The sequence below is a fragment of the Episyrphus balteatus genome, chromosome X (assembly GCF_945859705.1).
Source record: "Episyrphus balteatus chromosome X, idEpiBalt1.1, whole genome shotgun sequence".
In the NCBI taxonomy this organism is placed as follows: Eukaryota; Metazoa; Arthropoda; class Insecta; order Diptera; family Syrphidae; genus Episyrphus; species Episyrphus balteatus.
Window position 1 is genome coordinate 5,021,470 of NC_079138.1, and position 20,549 is coordinate 5,042,018.

A 20,549-nucleotide genomic window follows, 5' to 3' on the forward strand; every position below is an offset into this window, starting at 1 on the left:
ACGATATGTCGTAGAAAAAAAAAGTGTTATAACATTATTTTTAGGGAATTACAAAACCTACAAGACATCCATATACTTTTTTTAGATAGCTTCTCTCGTTTCAATATTAGAAAAGAAAAACCTACATTTTCGACATTAAAACTTGAATAACTTTTTATGCACACATGGGACATTTTGGGACTAGACATTTTACTGCTTTGTACCAATTTTCAGCTCTATGCGATTTATTTCTGGGTTTGCCTTTTTTTATGTTTATTTTGTCTGGTCTATTTTGAGAAACTCAAACTGCAGTGGTTAGCGTTTTTAAGATACCGCTCACGTAACTTTTTTACTCCGCTTAGAGTATGTTTAGTCCCCAAGCAAGCGACAGTGTCACCAGTTTCCTAACTTAAAATTACATCGACTCTCGACTGTGGTGTGCGTCGACCGACACAGTTCTTAATCGAAATAACTGCTTCCGAATGTAGACCTAAGGCCCTCAATAGACATAGTTGCCGGGAACTATGAAATCCACAAGTTTATTTAATACAAAATTAAAAAAAAAAAACTACTTACATAAAATCTTAACCCTTTCTGAAATTAATTTGCAAAAATTGAAGAAATAGACAATTAATCTAAAGTCTACTCGTTCTCTGAAAAATATTTTAGATGGTGGAGGCTGGGATTCGAACCCAGATCGCACATTGGACCAATCGACCCATATGTTTATGCAACAGCCCTCGTTAAAAAGCCTAAACTAGAAGCATATAAAAAATCAGAACTATCTGACCTGATGCAAGGTCTGAAGTCTGATGTTATAATCAAGAAAATAATAACACAGCGAAATATTTAAATACCTACCTACTTTTGAAAAGTATTGATTCTTTTGCTTATTAATTCTTCTCATTCTTTTTTTCTTTTACATTTTGGGGGGTGTGACACATTTTTACTTTTAATGGTTTCTACCAACATTTGATCTAGAAATCTTTGAATGTGTTGAAGAGATACTTCAGATTAATAAAAAAAAAAAAAAAAGAATAAAATGATGGCACATCGGAGGACTTGAGACATGTCCAAATGAGGGTGGTCTCCATAAGTAAACAAACAGGCAAAATAATTCAATGTCTAGACGCATATTTAGGGATAAAGATTTTTTTTTTTAACTTCGAATTCAATTCATTTAAAAAAATGTGGAGTGATAACTTTCAATTTCTGAACTTCAAAATTATAAAATAAAATGTTTTTGTATAAATATGGTTTAGTTTGTTAAGAAAATTCTATTAAAATAGCTCTAGTGATTTAATTAATCTATTACATCAGTTTATCTTAAATAAAAGTTTTAAAACTTGAACAAGTATAGGGAGTAAATTCGTACTCACAACTCAACCTTTATTTGGAATAAATTTTATCAGTCCATTTTTTTTTCTCCATCAAACATCAACTGACTTGAATCTATAATTTAAATTTTTTTTTTTTTTTTTGAATAAACAAAATTGCATTAGGCAAAAGAATGAGACAAGAAAAGTAAAAGAGGAAAGAACTTTGAAAGCACTTAATTACCCTAAAAGTCATTCCTTTTTCTTTTGTTACAGAAGATAACAGTGCGATGGTCTAGTAGTGCAATATGTTTTTTTTTTTTGTCCTTGTTTCTTTAAATTTGCATATGAATTAATAAAGAATTTTTGTATAAATGTAATGTATAAGATATGGAATTCAAATCACTTTCAGGAAAAAAGGATTCAAAATATTTTTTTTTTTTTTTTTTTCATTTGGAGTTAATTTCGTTCGTTTGAATATTTATTTTATATACCTAAATGGCTAGCTATTTAAAGCAGCACCAACTCATCTGCCAACTATACAGAGGTATCAGCCTTCTTAACATCGCCTATTTTCTCTGTCGTAATTATGTGAACGTCTGAAGGGAAGCCCTTCGTCAACAATCTGATATGGGTCCTTAACAGTGGGGCTTTAGACCAGGAACAACAAATCGTTACCTACTCGTACATACCACCTATTCATCGACTTTAAAGCCGCGTATGTATTTGATATGAATCACTTCGTTGTGTTTGAAGAAGAGAGACATTATATTCTTTAGTGTAATGCATTATGCATTGTCAGCCAGCCAAATAGAATGTTACCTCAGGGGCCTCAAAAAAATAAATAACATTTTTTAAAGAAAAATTAAATATTATCTTAGGGCCCCAAAGAATATTACTTGCATAATTTAAGCAGCCACCAAATATTCTGGAGAAATTGAGCTATTGATCTGTTTTTCAAAAGCATCTTTAGTTGAGAGAAATAGCTTTTCATAGTTCTGTATAATGCACAAATTTTAAATAGACTTGAAATAATACATCAGAAGCCCGATAAAAAAAATAATAATGGCGTATACGTAATTTTTTTTATTTTTTTCTTATTTGATATGTAGGGGAAGTGGGGACAAGACCGCCTCTTTAGTGTTTAATTGACTTAAAAACCAATAAAAAACATCTTTTAATAAAAATAAAGTGTTTATTCGTATATTTTAATGTTTTTTGTAGGAAATCTCATCATTAAAAATAAAAAAATACTCGGTTCCCAACTTTTATTACAAAAAAAGAAAAAGTTAAAGCTTTTAAATATTTCATTTAAAAAAAAAAAAAAAAAACAAATTTCTTTTCACACGAAACATGACGATTTGATGAAAAATCACAAAATTTACTATAACTTTTTTGGATTTCAACCAAAATTGATCATACTTACAGACATAATTGATCTTGCCAGAACGCATTTATTTTATATTACAAGTCCTCCCAATTTAATTTTTTTTCATACAACATAGTACAAAAACGATCTTGCCTCCACTTCCCCTACATATTGTTGGCGTAAAGCAAAATTGCCCTAAATCTACTTTTTACCGAAATGGAGTTAATGATGCAGTTTTACTAATTTGAGGGTACTCTTTCCGAATTCAGTATTTTCAAATTAGCAAGATGTTTTCTTGTAGGGACTTAAACGTTCTATAAAAAGTTGCTTCACAGCAAATTAATTGCTTTAACCGTTTAGAAGATATTCGTATCCAAACCAATGCCCACTGATTTCAATAGTTTTCTTATGACAAGTATGCATTGCGTTTTGAATACGATTATCTTCTAAATGGTTAAAGCAATTAATTTGCTGCCAAGGAACTTTTTATAGAACGTTTAAGTCCCTACAAGAAAACATCTTGCTAATTTGAAAATATTAAATTTTCAGTGAATTAGAAAATTTTGAAAAATAAAAAATATTTTCATATTTTTTTTTAACTTTGACCTCGAATATCTTTAGAATGGTTAGATTATTGAAAAAAATTATCAAGACCTTTCTTGTGGAACAATCTGTTTCCTACAAGAATATGTCATGCGCGTTTGATTATTATAATTTTTCAATTTGTTACAAAATTAAGAACAAAAAACGAATTTTTAAAGATTTTCTCGATTTTTGGACCTTAAATATCTACTAAACGGTTAGATAATTCAAAAAAGTGTATTTAACCTTTTTTGTAGAGCGTTCAATTTTCTACAAGAATATGTAAAAAAAATTGGCTAAAAAGTCAATTAATAAAAAAATTATTTTTTTTTTGGTAGAAGCTTGATGTAAAAATTTAAAATTGAAAAGCGGAGGACCTTCCCATTAAGATAAAGAGCTCATGTTTGGTGAGTATATTCTAGAGGTGTCTAGCAATCGAGTTTTCGAATTACCAAATCAAAAGAACGAATTTCTATTTTTTTGACCCACCCTAATGCACCGACCAATGAGTTAAACTTGTAGGTATATTTTATTCAAGAGAAAAGAACAAACTTTATAAATAACATAGCTTGAATGGTAAACGAGCAGAAAATTGTCGCTTTAAACCAATTTGAAACTTAAAAATCGTCCCCTGTAAAATTTGCTTTTTGTGACTTTAAACAATTTTGCTTTACGGCGACGATATATCAAATGGGCCCGAAAATGTAGTCTTGCCCCCGGCAACTCAACGTACGCCTCTGCCTAACCCACGACTTTGATGCCGAAAAAGAAGGACCATCTTTTAAAAGTCCGTCCAGCTGCTTGCATATGCCGACAATATTGACATAATCGGAAGAACGTAGCGTTATGCCAATGATGCTTTTGTAAGCATTGACGCCGAAACGGCGAAAACAGGTTTAAAAGTCAATCTGGGCAAAACCAAGAATGTATATGCTGTTGTCGTCACCATCGACATTCGACAGCCATAATTTCAAGGTAATAAAGGACTTCATCTACTTATGAATGGACCTTGACCAAGACGGATGAAAACAACTTGGATTGTTTCGAAAGACAAGTCTTTCGGGTGATTTTTGGTCCCCTGTGATTGGAGAAGAAGATACAACAGAGAACTGTACGGGTTGCACGAGGACACTAACCTAGCCAAGAGAGATAGCTAGGTCATGTGGAACTCATGGACAACAATACTTCGGCCCGGAGAGTTTTCGACTCCAAACCAGACAGACGGCGGTGCAGTAGAGTAAGACCTCGTCTTAGGTGGAGCACGCAAGTGGAAGGGGATCTCAATTAACTTGGCGTGTGAAACTGGAAGCAGTGATCTAAAGATAGAGCTGGCTGGAGAAACTTGTCGGTTGGACACTGAGAACCGATGTTCCCATTACACTGATTGTAATGGCAGGGTCTGGACATTTTCTCTGACGTGTTGACGTATGCCATGCTTACGTTCGCCGAGATAATGCGTCGAAATTTGAACCATGCTACTCTCTTCGATGTTAAATCTGATAGCTATTATACGTCTGAGGTCTCTCGATCCATCATGCCGAAAAAAATCTTACAAAAGTATTGATAGAATAAAATAAGAATGAGAGCAAAATCGGCTTTGAACTTTTTTTCCTTTGTATAACGACAAAACAAATTTTTTTTCTTATTAGACAAAAAAAAAAAAAAATATTTTAATAATCAAAAATAATAAAAAATTTTTTTAAATTTATTTATTTACAGGTGAACGACCCTACAAGTGCCATTTACCTGATTGTGGGAGGGCATTCATACAATTATCAAACCTTCAGCAACATTTACGAAATCACGACGCTCAAGTGGAGCGGGCAAAAAATCGTCCATTTCATTGCAATATTTGTGGTAAAGGCTTCGCGACGGAATCAAGTTTGCGGACACACACTTCTAAGGTCAGTTTGAATCTCTTTTTTTTGCTTAAGAAAACCAAAATAAAAACTTAAGAAAATTGCTTTCAGTAATTTAGTAAGAGAAAGGGGGGGAGGGGGGTGATTTTTTCTTCTTAAGTTTTTAGGTGTGAAGAATGAATAAGTTCAACAGCATACAACTGTCTATAGAATATCCTTGTATCCTTGGGTATTTAAAAAGAACTGAAAATTTCATCACCATCAACCATTCGACCCTTAAAAAAAACTCGTATTCCCATCAAATACCCGTTGACAAAAAAAAAAAAAAAAAGAATAAGTTTTAAACTTTTACGCTTATAAAACGATAAAAAGTATATACATCACTCTCATAAATTGCTCAACTTTCGAGCCACCATCATTTGGTCAATCAACTTCCCCATCTCAAACTCTGTGCGTCTTCCATCATCACCAAAGCATATATTAAACAACCCTTTTTACCATCATCATCTGCTTAAAAATAAAAAAAATAATTGCAATTATTTCAATAGATGATGGAAAAAGGTTGAAGAAAAAAAAAATGATAATCGTAATAGGACAAAAAAAAAGATGATGAGTCGATGACGATTATCCTTTTTTTTTAATTTTTCATTTTTCATTACATCATCTTTGACGAATTTTGTGAACGTCCAGTCCATATCCTCCCTCCCTTCCTACTTCCATCATCTCAGAATGGTTTTTTTTTTTGTCTGGCACGAACTTTTGCATTTTTATCTTGAAATGCCAAGTGATACAATTTTTTTTTTTTTTTTGCTTAGAACGATGGCTGATGAGTGTCCACTCATCTATTGTTTTGTTTTCTATTGACCCATGCAATGTACAAAAAAAAATACTCTTTTGTCCTGGATTTTCATGATAACAGGTTATTTCATAAACAAAAAAAAAATTAAAAAACACAAAAAAAAATCCTCTTTTCACTGATAAATGAAAGAAAGGTTCTCTTCTGTTCGTCCTCTTTAAAAGGTTATTAAAACGGATATTAAATGAACAACACACTAAAATGGTCAGTGGGGGGATGACAATGACGAGACGAGGATGAAACCATAGCATGGATACCACTCGCTGAGCCAATATCCTTTAATTTGTTTGCAACAATGCACGACAAGAAAACCCCTTGAAAATCTTTGTTGTAGCATTGTTATGCTTTTTACACCTTTTTTTCACGAGAAAATACCTATACAATTGACGTGATTTTTTTTTTTTTTTTTTGTACAGAAGCATAACTTGTTGCTGGTACAAAAAAAATTAAAAAAAAGGCAAAAAAAATACTCGCACAAACGAAACAATGTTAACCGAATCTGGGCAGAAAGAAATTAAATGTTTTATTCATATCTACATCCATACTAGACCGGTGTTCTTGTGTACAGGAAAATTTGAAAAAAAAGTGCTTATTGTGCTTTCAGATTTTTTACTGGGTGGGTTATGAGTATCAAGTTATATGTAGGGGAGAGTGGGGCACATTTGAACACTTTTTGCTTTCGCAGCTGCTTGAACGAAATATGTTCGTTTTCTTGTTCTGTAAAGTTTACTAACATTGAACAGTTTGAACTTCGATTTTAAATAACATTTGGTTGGTTAGACGAAATATTTATATTAAATTTTGATGTTAAACCAATATAGGATCTTATGTTCAAAAGTGCCCCATGTATGGGGCAGCTTTGAACATGGAAGGGGCACTTTTGAACAGCAGTATTAATTTCGTTGTAATGAATAAATATTACTCAACTTTTTATGAGTTTTTTTTAATATGAACATACACAAACTCAAAATGGATTATTATATCATATTCAAGGAATCAAAAAATAATAAAAACTCAGAAAAAATAACATTAAAATTTAAACTATAGTTATCGCATTTATTAGTTGAAAAGAAAAACAAAAAAAAATCAATTTAAAACATAATTTAGAAAAATGGAATTCATACCATTTATGCTTCTCAGAGTAAAATAGATTTATTTTGTTATCAACCTATATTTCTAGACATTAAATGCAAATGTGAACAAAGCGGATGTTCTTCATGTACCTGGAGTGTTAATTGGTGTAAGCAGCTTGACTTTAATTTCTATACCACTTAAGCGGTATATAATCGAGTTCGCATCGAGATCAGTCTAGTACTCGTAGAACTTGAAGAATTCAGGCATTTTTTTAATCTTCAATAATGTTGTACACATTTCCATTTTTTTCTTCAATTTTGCCCACAATTGCTAGTTTCATTATTCTTTTTTTTTAGAACAACGCGATTTTTTAAATGAAACACATTCAAGTTTCCTTAAAATGTCTGATACAAACTGTTCGGTGGGGTTTTGAACATATTCAAAAGTGCCCCATCACACTTGTTCAAAACTGCCCCAATTGTGTCAACGACATAGAATGTTGAATAAATATTTAACATTAATATATTCATACAAAAATTCACCGTGATTTAGTAAAATTTATTAAAAATTAACAAAAATTTTATTGCGTTTTGAAATCACTCACCAAATTTTGTTTAAACTCTTACAACTAAAAAACTGAAATAATGCAAAACAACTATAAAAATCACCTTCTACCTATAAATCTGAAAGTCAGCTGAGATAACCAAGGAAAGTCATTGACGTTTATGGATATGGTGTTGACGGGTTCAAATATCGAATTACTTCTAAAAAAGATTGATAAACTAAAATTTTATATGCAGTGTTCAAATGTGCCCCGTGTTCAAAAGTGCTCCACTCTCCCCTACATAAAGAAAAAAATAATCAAAAAAAGGTTTTGCTAAGATGATCTAGAATACGAAAAAAGTGTGTTCATCTGTCAGCCTGATTTGCTATCTGTACTTGCTTTTTTTGGCTCACTGCCTGTTTTTTAATCTGCCAGTTCATCAAGCAGATATCTCGGATCAAAGTCTCGAAAAATATGAAAAATTTAAAGATAAAAATTTAAAAAAAATTGTAAATTTATTTTTTAACATTTTCGAAAAATTTCCAAAATTCCTTCAAATCTATCAAAGAAAGATGAACCTATTCATTACAAAAAACTAAAAGTTTCTTGGAGTTCTGTTTAAAGTCTGGAAACTGCCGTGTAGTAAGTTTTGTGTCGTTTTCTATTTGTCAGTTGGAAAATGTTATGCCTTAATGTCACTTTTTGCAAAAGTACAATGTTCAAAAGTCAAAATATTTTTTTTTGCCTTTAAAAAAGGATATAGGTACAAATTGTTTTTTTCTTTACCAAAAACAATAAGTATTCAGTATCACACACGGTTAAAAATTCTGTCGTAGTTTTTAATACAACCTTTGGAATTAGGCTTTTTTCAAAACAAAAATTTATTAGTTTTATAATATTGCGATTTTTTTAAAATAATTTTGTTATTAATTTCAAATCATAAGTATTGAAATATAAAAAAATTTGAATTAAAAACTAATTCCTTTGAACCAAAATTATAACTTTATGTGGTTAATAATTGAAATTAAATACTTTTCTTTTTTTTTTTTTAGTTCAAGAAAATCAAATTTTAATCAAACTGTACTTAAACTGTTAACAAAAACGGAAGCCATTTGAAAAAGCACCTATATAAAACAATTTGGGTTTAGAAAAATGCATTTCGTAAGCTTTTTTCCGATAAAAAATAAAAAATCTGAATTTGTACTATTTTCAAGGCGTTTTGTGTTTTTTCGAAGTGAAATGTATGAATTAATAAAAAATTTGATCGATTTGATAAGATTTCACTTCACATAGTTTGTGAAAAAATAAAAGAGATATTAATATCAACATTATTATTTTTATGATGAGTAATCACTTTAAGAAATTTTTTGTTTCATTTTAAGAAAAAAAAAATAATAAAAAATAAAAAAATATCATTATAATAAACTGAAACTTTAAATTAAGTAATATGTACGTCCTTGATTTTTAATACAAAAATATTTAAATTTCAGTAAATTTTGTATTAAATTTAAATAAAAATTTTGGTGTTGCCTCACATGTAAGAACCCAAGTTTTCGTAGAATCCACACCAACATTTTTAACCGTACAGGCAAAATTAATTTCTTTTTTTTTTGGAGGAATTGGATAAAATCTTTTTTAAATATTTCTCATCATTGATTTGCATAGTTAAAATTTAGCAAAAAATCAAATACCAAATAATATAATATAATAAAATTAATTCAGCAAAGAAAAATATACCGCACAGAAGATGTGCGTAAATTTAATGACAATTGGTTTGTTTCATGTTGGAGTTGTATTTCCAATTTTCTCTTTATTTTACCCATTTGACAGAAAAGAAAATAAACTTTTCGTTCATTTTTGACATAATAACCATCGTCGTCGTCGTCGTCGTCATGTCGTCCGTTTGATTCTGCTCATTACAGTTGAGCCTTAAAGTCAACACAATGATTTTCCACTTAACGTAAATTCTATACAACAACCACCACTAATATCATGTTCGAACAACAAAAAAAAAAAAAAACAAAAATGCTTTAATAGACTGCTATTGAATGACAGATGGCGCACCTTGTCACCTAATTGATTCTCTCCAATAAGATGTATATTTCTGTGTGTGTGTGTGTATTTCAATAGTTGAACAGTTTTGCTATTCAAAGAAAATTAAAAAAAAAAAAATTATCAAGGAAGAGTGTCCTTGTGATTGTATGAATAAATCATAAATTTGAAGGCGAACCCACAATATTATATGCACTATGGTTGTATGACTTTATATTTTATCTAGGTACATTGTGAAGTTTGTACATGTTAAGAAGCTTTATGTTTTGAGCTTTTGGTGTGTGTTTTTTTTTTTTTTTTTTTTTTTTTTATTAACAGAGTGTTATTAAATAACGAGATTAATGGAGAAGATGAAAAGGAATTTTAAATATTCGATTTGATTACTATAATTTCGGATTATAATACCTAGTTGGAATGTGCGACGCAGGTGAAATAGAGTTAGAACTGATATTTATTTTTTTTTTTTGTGCGACACACAGTGTGGCCACTGGTATCAAAAGCTGGCAAAAATAGCTATTTTTAATTTGTATCGAAATTGCCAGATACAAATTTACTTTAATAGAGGGATTAATAGGCTGCACAAACCCAGTTTTTATTCCACGATTTTAGCCTAACGGGGAGAGTAACTACACTTTAAAATATCACCATTGACGAAATTATTCGCTATTTAACTTTTTTTTAGCTCCCATGGGTGTTTCAAGTTTTAAGTGCTATTTCGTTAAAACAAAAGATAAAAATTTGAAATAAATATGGAATTACAAGCAAAAGGGAAGCTTTAGATTCTCATTTCTCTTTTGAATTATGAGTGTGTAGTTTGTTTGAAATAATTTTTCGAATTCGGTGTCTTTAAGATCATTCGTGTTTTGTGTGCGTCATGCAAATTCCTTGAGAAAAAGTTCATAACGGTGTGAAGTGGCGCTTTGTTTTTGGTGTCCCTTTATTGATGAGAGTGTCATCTTTCATGTCAATTAAAAAAATGTTGCCCATCTTTGCCCCTTTTTGAGTAAGCACTATGTGAAGTTATCTAAAAATAACCATTTTTTTGTATATATTTCTCAGATTCCGGCAGTGCTGACAATACCGGTCAACTAGATTTTTGACACAAGGACCTAATTATACTTTTCTGAAGGTTTAAGAGATTCTGAACTCGTATCCATAGTCAGAATTATTTTATTAGCCACAACTGAGAGTGTGTACGGTTAAAAAATTAAGAAAATAATGTTATGATCAACAAAATGGAAACTCATCTTGAGATATCTCATGCATAAAATAAGATCGGAAAGATTTAAATAGTTTTTTGAAGAAGAAAAGCAGATTACGGCGTCAAACTATGCTGAAATAATAAACCACAATTAGCATAACCTCAAAAACATTCATAAAATAACGTTTTTTTCTTTGCATTTTATACCGTTAATATTTCAAAAAAAACGGAAGCTTAAATCATATTTCTGGATGTGTATTCGAGTTCAGTATTCCTAAATCCTTCAGAAAAGTATATTTTGGTTCTTTGGACAAAAAAAAGTTGAATTTTGTTGACCAGTGTATTTTTTCACCCTTTGCTTCCTAGTGGTTTCAGCATGAAACCACCTATTAATTACTTTGTTAGTTTTTTTTTTTTTTTACTAAAAAATGGACTTCTTCTTTTGTACTCTCATCTCAAAACATTCCTTATACAATGTTATTACTAGTACAATCATTATTTTTTCATATTAGTGTGTAGTTAGAAAATACCAAAACTTTTTTTCAAAATATTTGTATTTTTTGCCGGGAGCAAAGGGTTAAGAAGATTTTGTTATGACCCAATTAATGAGTCAGGTAAAGATCTTTGAGAGATAAAACTATATTTTTTAAGAAAAATAAAACCAGTAAATTCAAAGTATTGAAAAATTAAATAACAATTTTCCTTCTCAAACAACTTCAAAGCTAAAGGTAACAGATACCTTCTTAGTTATATGCGTTTTCAATAACTTTTCATAGAATCACAAGAGTTGTCTTAGTTTTGTACTTTATTATAGTATTTTTACCCATAACAAACTTAAAAACAAACAAAAATAATTTTTGCCAACTTTTCCTACCATCGGCCACACTGTGCGACAGGTAGTTTTTATAGTATACAGAAAACAGAATATGAAGATACCTATAATCAAGAGAAGCTAACAATATCTCTAATCCTTTATAGAGACTGAACCTATGATGCTGCTATGGGGCATGTTTGGCTTTAGGGAAAGTTAAAATTCAGCACCCTTGGCAAGTGTTAATCCTTTTTTTTTATTTTATGTTTAAAATAGATACAATAATTTCGGGTTAATTTTATTGATTCCCGCTTAATTTACCAAACAAATTTCGTTAAAAATTTCAAAAAAGGGATATTTGACCCAAAAAAGGTGATCAAAATTATGTGTTGGTATTTTCCAATGAATAAGGTTCTTAAAAAGTGTAATTAATAAATACAAAAATTACTTAAAATTATTTTAAAGTTTTTACAATTTGCATTAACCAATAAGAATTCGATATAAAAAAAAGTTACGCATACACCACAGTGACCCGGAGTTATTTATTTTATTTATTTTTATTTTATTTTCAACAAAGTTGATCATTCAATAAATGTCGCATATGTCGCAACTTTACATATATGTGATTCTAAGATTTCGGAGCCAATAATATAATATATAAGTATCACAAGCGAAAATGGCTTGAGTATTTTTTATCCACTAACCCATGCAGAAAGAAGCCATAAAACAACGGAAGTTGGCGAAACATTTTATTTTCTTACCTGATAGGAAGTATTTTTTATTAAGTAAAATGTGTTCAAAGATATTTTTGTTTTAGTTTTAAGATTTTTTTATTAAATTTTTGAAATGAAAAATTTTGAAATGAATTTTTTAATTCAGCGTTTTTCGCTTGATTAAACAGGTTGGTCAATTAAACGGGAATCCTTTTATGAAACCACCCGGATAATTGACCGTAAAATCTGACAAAAAAATGGCTAGTGCAATTAAGTGGGGAATATCAACTGTAAACCTATCTTTACAAACTTATAACTTTGAACCAAATATCTGCTTCCGAATGTAAGAAAAATTTACATTTTTGGTTGCAAAGAAATGCTTTCCTATAGCAACCACATCTTAAATCAAGTTTCCTCAAATAAATTATTGAAAGCAAGTTAGGTATTATTTTGGTATTAAAAAAAAAAAATAATTAACATTTTTGTTTAAATTTAAATATAAGTATTTCTGAATTGCTTTAAAAAAATTGTTAAAAATAATCTTAAATGTAGAATTAACAATTTAAAAACATTCATAATTTTAATATTAAAAATTCCCAATCCAAACATTTTTTATTCCTTACTACCTGGTGCCTGGTTAAAAAAAAAAAAAAAACTAAAAAATCGTTCCATCCTCACGAAAAAAAACAAAAAAAAAAAATCAACGACTTACCTTTTACAATCATAAACAAATATAAAATGCACAACCCCAAAAAAATGCAAATGCAGGAGCTACAGCTGCATCTTGGTGTCTTGCAGCAGCATGCGGCACTCATTGGCGGACCAAATGCAACCTCATGCCCTATTTGCCATAAATTGTTTTTGGGTGGCGAAGCTCTAATGGAGCATATGAAACATGCACACAAGGACCCAAACGCATCCGGTGTAGCTAGTAAGTATCAATTCCAAGCTTTTGTGTTTTTGTGTTTTTTTTTTTTAAGTTTGTACTTTTTGAGTGAAAACATTTAAGTAATTTGTATTTGGTTTCATAAATTTGTGTTATCTTCATTTCATTTTTATGTGTCTGTCTGCATAACATTTATCACACCCAGAGAAAAAACGCATAGTAACTTTTAATCCGTTCTACATTGAATCAATGGTGAAAAATATAATCATTAATTTTCTAAAAAGTCGTCCTATGCTTAACTTACAGTTTGTCACATCAATTTTTATAAGTGAGATGGCACAGTGGTAAAGCACAAGCTTGTCAACCCAGGTATAGCAGGTTCGATCCCCAGCGGATGCCAGTTTTACTTTTTTTATTTTTTTAATGTGTGAACAACTTTGATTTAATGTGTGAACAACTTTGATTTAATGTGTGAACAACTTTGATTTAAAGTGTGCTACTTTGATTCAATCATTTTCCACTTTAGGCTAAAAATGTAGTGATTTTCCATTGATTCAAAGTGGTTTAGATTGATTTTACGTTGTTTTTTGGCTCAGTGCATCATAACAAAAAATAAAAGAAAATTTATTTAATATTAAAAAATAAATTAATTAAAAAAAAAAAAAAATATTTCTTGACATTAATCATTAAAGATATTTATATACTTTACTTCTTCTTCTTGTTCTTTTTTTTTTTTATTTTGTTGTTGTTTTTTTTTTTAAATTTTTTATCATCATAATGTGCTTTATCATTGTTACAATTTGACTAACCTTGTTCCAACTCCATTTTCTCCCGATTTTCAATTCAAAAATGAACTCATCAATCCATCAAACTCATCACCACCACCTTCACAACAACAACAACAACAAAACCAAAATCAACTTCCATCACACCAAACAACAACAACAAATGCGAAAACATGCTCTTTTTCTGTTAAAAAAACATATCCGTTTGCTGAGAATCTTGGTAGCGCTTGTTTACAATCCACCGACCCCTATTTAGCGAAACGTAGAACAGCAAATCATCCATGTCCGGTATGTGGTAAGCATTACGTGAATGAAGGCTCGTTGCGGAAGCACCTGGCATGTCATCCAGAAACGTCACAACTCACTACCAGCCTAAGAATGTGGCCGTGTTCTGTATGTCAAGCAGTTTTCACCCACGAAAATGGTAAGTTTGATTTCAAGTAATAAACGACTTATACCTACCACTTACGAACTTACAATAACATTTTATTAAATAAAATACTTTTTTTTAATAAATTACTTTAAAGGTCTTTTAACGCACATGGAACATATGAGAATGGATCCGAAGCATCAATTCGCCGCACAGTATGTTCTATCGAGAGCAGCCGCCGAACGTCGGGAACGAGATTCAATTCTAGCAGCTACATTAGCTGTGTCGGCTTCCGGTTCAGGGCTTCTGCCTATGGGCGGACCGGGAAGTGGTGACGGTGGAGGAGGTGGCTCAAATTCAATGTGTCCCTCTCCATCAGCTAATTCAGAGTGCTCTTCCAATGGAAGGCTTTCGTCCGCTGGATCCGATCCTGGATCTGGTCTCCTCCACAACAACAACAATAACAATTGCAGTAGCAAGCTGAGTGATATTCTGAGATCGAGTCATACAACTCATATGCACTCGCAGTACGGCGTCGACGACTTGCACGCCAACCGAATGTCATTAATGGCCGCTGCAGCTGCCGGAATCGTTTCACAGTCACAAAGCGGTAACGGTGGAGTGCCTAGTGGCATGGTCTCTCCGGTTGATACGACAAGTGCTGGAGCGGCAGTCCAGGCGGCCGTGGTTAATTTAGCGGCTGCTATGCGTATGAATCAACAAGTAAATAGTGTGGGTTCAGTAACGGGCAGCGTTGGAGTGCCAGGTACAGGCAACGGAAGCCTTGGTCCGACCGGTCAATCAGGTACAGGCAACGGCCCTGTGATATCATCCTCCCCTTCGGCATTGAGTAATGTCGATACGGCCGCAACAGCTGTGGCGGCAATGAATGCAATGCGCGTTTCTATGGCAGCAGATTCAATGATGCGTTCAAGCATGGGCGTGGATCCGATCTCGCACCAAAGTGCTCATCACCACCAACATCACCACCAGCATCATCAGCAGAACTCTCCCGAAGCAGCCTTACGAATGCAACAAGCCGAAGCAATATTACGTTCACAGGCCGAAGCCGCTATTCGGCTAGCAGTCTCAGTAGCAGCGTCCAGCAATAATGGCAGCGTTAATAATGATCTCGCGTCTAATGTCCGCCTAAACAACGGACCGGGTCCAGCTTTTGGTGGATCAACGACCGTGCCTCCAATTCCTCAAAACAACAATGCCGCAAACAACAATCTCCTCAGTAATTCCACAAACAACAGTACGGGAAACACGCAATCACAACAGCAACAGCAGCAGCAGCAGCAACATCCACCTGAGACACACACGCCTGCCAGCGGCAGTACTATCGGTCAGCAACAACCTCAAGCACAACAATCAACGCATCAGCAACCTCAGCAACAGCAGCAACACCAACAACAACAGCAACAGCAACAACAACAGCAACAACAACAAACACAACAACAGTCACAAGTAAGTCCGGATCTAAGTGAAGCTATTCGCCTACAAGAACACAGGCTAGAACAAGCCTTGCGTTTGCATAATGATGCTAGAGCCTTAAATTTTCTGACGGGAGCCGGTTCAAATGGAGTAGCTGTTCCCGCACCACCTTCAGTCAATCAGCAGCACCAACAACATCAGCAACAACAGCAACAACAACAGCAACAGCAACAGCAACAACAACAGCAGCAACAGCAGCAGCAACAACAACAACATAACAGCAATCCGTGAGAGTTTAGTTTTTTCTGAGCGTTCGAAGAAAGCAGTGCTGGGCCACAGTTCGAAAATCAACAACAAACATCTAATCAATAGTCGCTCACGTTCAGAAAATGTGTCATTCTAAAGTTTGAACTTTCTAGACTTGACATCAATATGTAAATAGCAAAAACAACACAAAAAAAAAAGGTATGTTAAAATGGCAGAGAAAATATATTATAAATATAAAACAATATACAAATATATATATATATAAAAATTGTAAATAGAAAAAAAGCAATGAAGATGCAGATATTGGCTCAAAAGTTGTAAAAAAAAAAAATCAGTTGTAATAAATGGTAATAAGAGGTTGGGTTTACACACAGTGGAGAATTGACTCTTTTTTGATATCTCATACGACTTATTATAAGTTTTTTTTTAGTAAATTGATTTATTTTTTAAATTTGTTAGTTTTGTTAAGGTTTTTTTTTTTTAATAACATACAAACTCTTAAAAAAAAAACAAATGGGTTTACATAGTGCAGTGTGAATTTTACAAATATATTTTTTTGTAAAAATTTTATTATCATTTGCTGATGAAAATTCGCTTTTATAAAAATTTGGTTGTAAATTAACCTAAAATTCAAAATTTCTACTTCCATTTTTTTTTTTATATACAAAATTTTTAATGATTTTATGAATTTACTGAAGCATTTTGCATCTTTAAAACAATTGAGGAGCGTTTTTTTTTTCAAAACTCAACAAATGCTTATACTTCTCTAATACAGAAATTCACTTAATACCTAGATTGATAACATAGCAAACAAAATTGATAACTAGATGGTGCTAAGAACACAAGTGAATCCCTTTGACATTTTTGTCAAAAGTAAATTTTCACTCTGTACAAACGCCACAAAAGACGTATAACTTTGAAAATAAAAAGTTGTTATTGGTATTTTTTTATTTGTAGGGTGCGAAGCGATATTTAACATTTGTTTACTCTAATATCGATTTCATTGATATTAATTTGTTATGTGTGAGGATAGCCGTTGTTATATCCCACTTTATTTTCCCTTGACGCTTAATAGGTTCTTAAAATCTGCGGCTGACTAATTTTAAATAATTTTGTTAAATATGACTGTTGGACAAAATTTAAGTCCCCTATTACGGTTGTCAATTTATCAATACGATATTTGACAAGTATTACAAATTTTTTTATGAATTGCTACTAACCGTTGTCAATTTATCAATATTTTTGATAAACCTAGGAATTATAAAAACTATTGTGAATAAGAGACTTGGTATTATGGTTGTCAAAAATAAAATTTTCTATAAATTAAGAATTCTAATAGTTGATTTAATTCAGCCCCCACTAAAATTGCACTGTCAAATAAAATAAAAAAAAAATAGATATTCACAATCGTTGTAAAACGATCAATCAATTCACAATGATAACATCAAAATTTCATTGCAAATGATAGTTTTGATCGTTTGTCAATCAATTGATATTTGAAAACCGTAATTAATATATTGGTCAAAATGATAAATTTATGCTAATAAACAAATAAAAAGTTCCAACAACAAAATTTGCTAAAAATTTGAGGAGATTTTTAAATTAAATTAATTTTTCCCTTTTTGGTGTATGGCGTATGAGTAACCTTTTTATCAATTTTAATGTTATTATTGTTAGCTTTATTGTATAAGAACTTTTCTTACTATTACTTTAACTACAAAACAAATAAATTAAGGAAACAATTTCAAATTAAAAAAAAAAAACATTTTGAACAAGGGAATAGATTTCGAATTAGATATGATGTTAAAATGTTCTTATTTGATTAGAGAAATGTTTAATTTTAATTTTTGTTTTTCACACTACAATACTGATATACACAAACTTGTCGTTAAAAAAAAAATAAAATATTTTCACATTGAATAGTAATTTTGTTTGTTATTTTGGTCCAAATCTGATTTTCGAAAAAGAAAAACAAAAAATTCAACTAATAAAAAAAAAGAAAAAAAAAAAAAAACGATTTGAAATATCAACAAAGAGAGAGTTCAACTACTGTGATACTATTATTAAAAAAAACCAACGTTGAGGATAGTCAAAAAATCAGGAAATGAAATATAGTAGTTCAATAAAAGAAGATCCAAAAGATACAAAACAAAAAACATTATCTTCTAGTACTGAGTTATAAAATAAACAAAAAAAAAAAAATGGATTAATATTCATGAAAATGCGAAAGTAAACAATAAATAAACAACTTACCTATACATTATGGATAGAAAAGAAAAACTCAACTAAATTGCAATTTAATTATACAAAATATTAATTATATAATGAGAAAATATAAGAAATATACATTGTGAATGCTTGATTGCGTGTGTAAATGTAGGAATGTGTGTGTGCTTTAGTAATATAAAATACTTCCTAGTAAGTTGATGTTTGTGTACATTTTCATGTATGTAGGTACTGTCTAAAAATAAATTAAAACAAAACAAACTAAAAAAAAAAAAAAAACTAAAAATACAAATTAGGTGTATAAGTTATAAGTTACATATATAGATGTATATATATATATATATATACGTGTTTATATATATATTTATATATGTATATTTTATATAAAAATCCAAATCTAGTTTTTATTTGTATGACTTAAATATTTAAACGCAATTAAAAAAAAATTTTAAAAATAAAAATCAAATTTTTAAGCCCCAAAATTTTTTTGCTACTCAAAAACAAGTGCACAATGCGATGATGTAAAATAAACAACTGATAAAACACCAGAAAACAAAATCAAAAAATAATTTTTTTTTAAACAAATTTAACGAAATATATTAAAATTAACATCAACCCTCAAACACATCGCAAACCAAATTATATCAATTGAATTTTTTTTTTTTTTTTTTTAATTTAATCTTGAGAGCTAACCTTTATTTATATTTTATATACATAAAAAAACTATAAAAGGCAAGAAATATTTTTTTGTTTAAGCAAAAAGTATTATGAAGGAAATTCAAAATATATTAGAAAAAAAAATTGTTTAACTTTTATTTGTCAAATTTAATCTTAAAAACAAAAACAAAATAAAAAAAAATGAAACAGACTTAGATTAAAACAAAAACCAACGAAAATACAAGTTCTTAACAATGTCACACAAACTTAAAACAAAACAAACAAAAATTTAAAACAAAAATTTAAAGAATAATGATAATAATAAAAAAAAAAAGCACCAACAAATTACCTCTTCGGTTTAATATATTTTTATACTAAACTTAAGAAATGCTTTTACAAATTTTTCAATTTCCCGGAAAATTTGCAAAATATGAAATTTTATGTTTTTTGTTTTCCAAAAACACATGAGAAGAAAAAATGAAAATGAAAAAATAAAAAAAACAAAAACAAACAAAACATGAAGTGCAATATATTTCTTTGTTGAAATATATATATCTACGTTGTGCAGTGAATATCTTAGTTCTTTTTAATAATATTATGTAAAACGATAAATTACTAAAAAAAATTACTGTCAAAAATTACAAAAAAAAAAAACAAAAAATGGAAATCTTTTCCAATATAATTCATTTTGAATCGCAGTTTATTGATCAGAAATATTAATTGAAAAGAACAAAAGTAGAAGACATGTTTTTTCTTTAGCAATATGTTGATCACATAATGCCTGCAATGCCATTTAATGTTCTCTCATTATTATTTTGGTTTTCTTCAATCACCATAAATAAATGAAACCAAATTGTGAGAGTTGACATTTTTTTTAAAGAATTTCAATACAAACCAAATGATGTGACAAATCAAAATTAAAACCATTTCGGCCAAAACATAATATAATACAAACAAAATAATATAATAGCAAAAAATCTCTGCGGAAAGATTATGAGGTATGTAAATTAAAAATTCTATATGGGTAATTCTTATTCAATTGTAATAAAACCAGCCGATATTTTTCAATTTCACATTTAAAAAAAATCAAACAAAAAAAAATCTTATAAAGTTTAAAAAAAATTTTGAAGTCCAAAACTTATCCATCAATAGACTTGCGGAGTCTCCTAGCCTTGCGGAATTGGACTTAAATGCATGATTTTTATGTTTTGCTTCTGCACTTGACAGGTGCCTTAATTGAATTAATAAAATCCCACGTCTGGATCGCACAAAAAAACGACAACTTGGCAACTAGAATAGCTTAAGGCACTACGTACACTAAATTTAATCGAAATCCTTTCAGCTATTTTCGAGAAAATTGTAATAACATTTTAATTTGATCAAATTCTTTTGAGCTGTTTTCGAGAAAATTTTAGTAACTTGACAAAACTGTATGGGAGGTACAAGTTCTAAGCGAAATATTAACAAACAAAAGCAGAATAGAAATTTTGAAAACAAAAAAAAAAAATTCAAAAAGTGCCAAATTAGTAAAACACACTATTACACTTTTTATTGTTCTATTTCAT

At 30.3% G+C, this 20,549-nt stretch overlaps 1 protein-coding gene across 5 annotated transcripts in view; it reads left to right on the top strand.

Annotated features, from left to right (window-relative positions):
• LOC129920472 (uncharacterized) overlaps positions 1-16,565 on the top strand; it is an 87,896-nt gene extending 71,331 nt beyond the window's left edge. For 2 of the 5 annotated variants that reach the window (XM_056001679.1, XM_056001680.1), the window contains 4 exons: positions 4,966-5,150; positions 13,125-13,287; positions 14,068-14,451; positions 14,555-16,564. In XM_056001679.1, the coding sequence (XP_055857654.1) occupies positions 4,966-5,150; positions 13,125-13,287; positions 14,068-14,451; positions 14,555-16,125 (2,303 nt within the window). In that variant the 3' untranslated portion in view covers positions 16,126-16,564. Of the gene's footprint in view, positions 1-4,965; positions 5,151-13,124; positions 13,288-14,067; positions 14,452-14,554 lie in introns of all 5 variants that reach the window. The other 3 variants (XM_056001683.1, XM_056001681.1, XM_056001684.1) reach the window with 3 other exon arrangements.
• Positions 16,566-20,549: the final 3,984 nt, after the last annotated feature.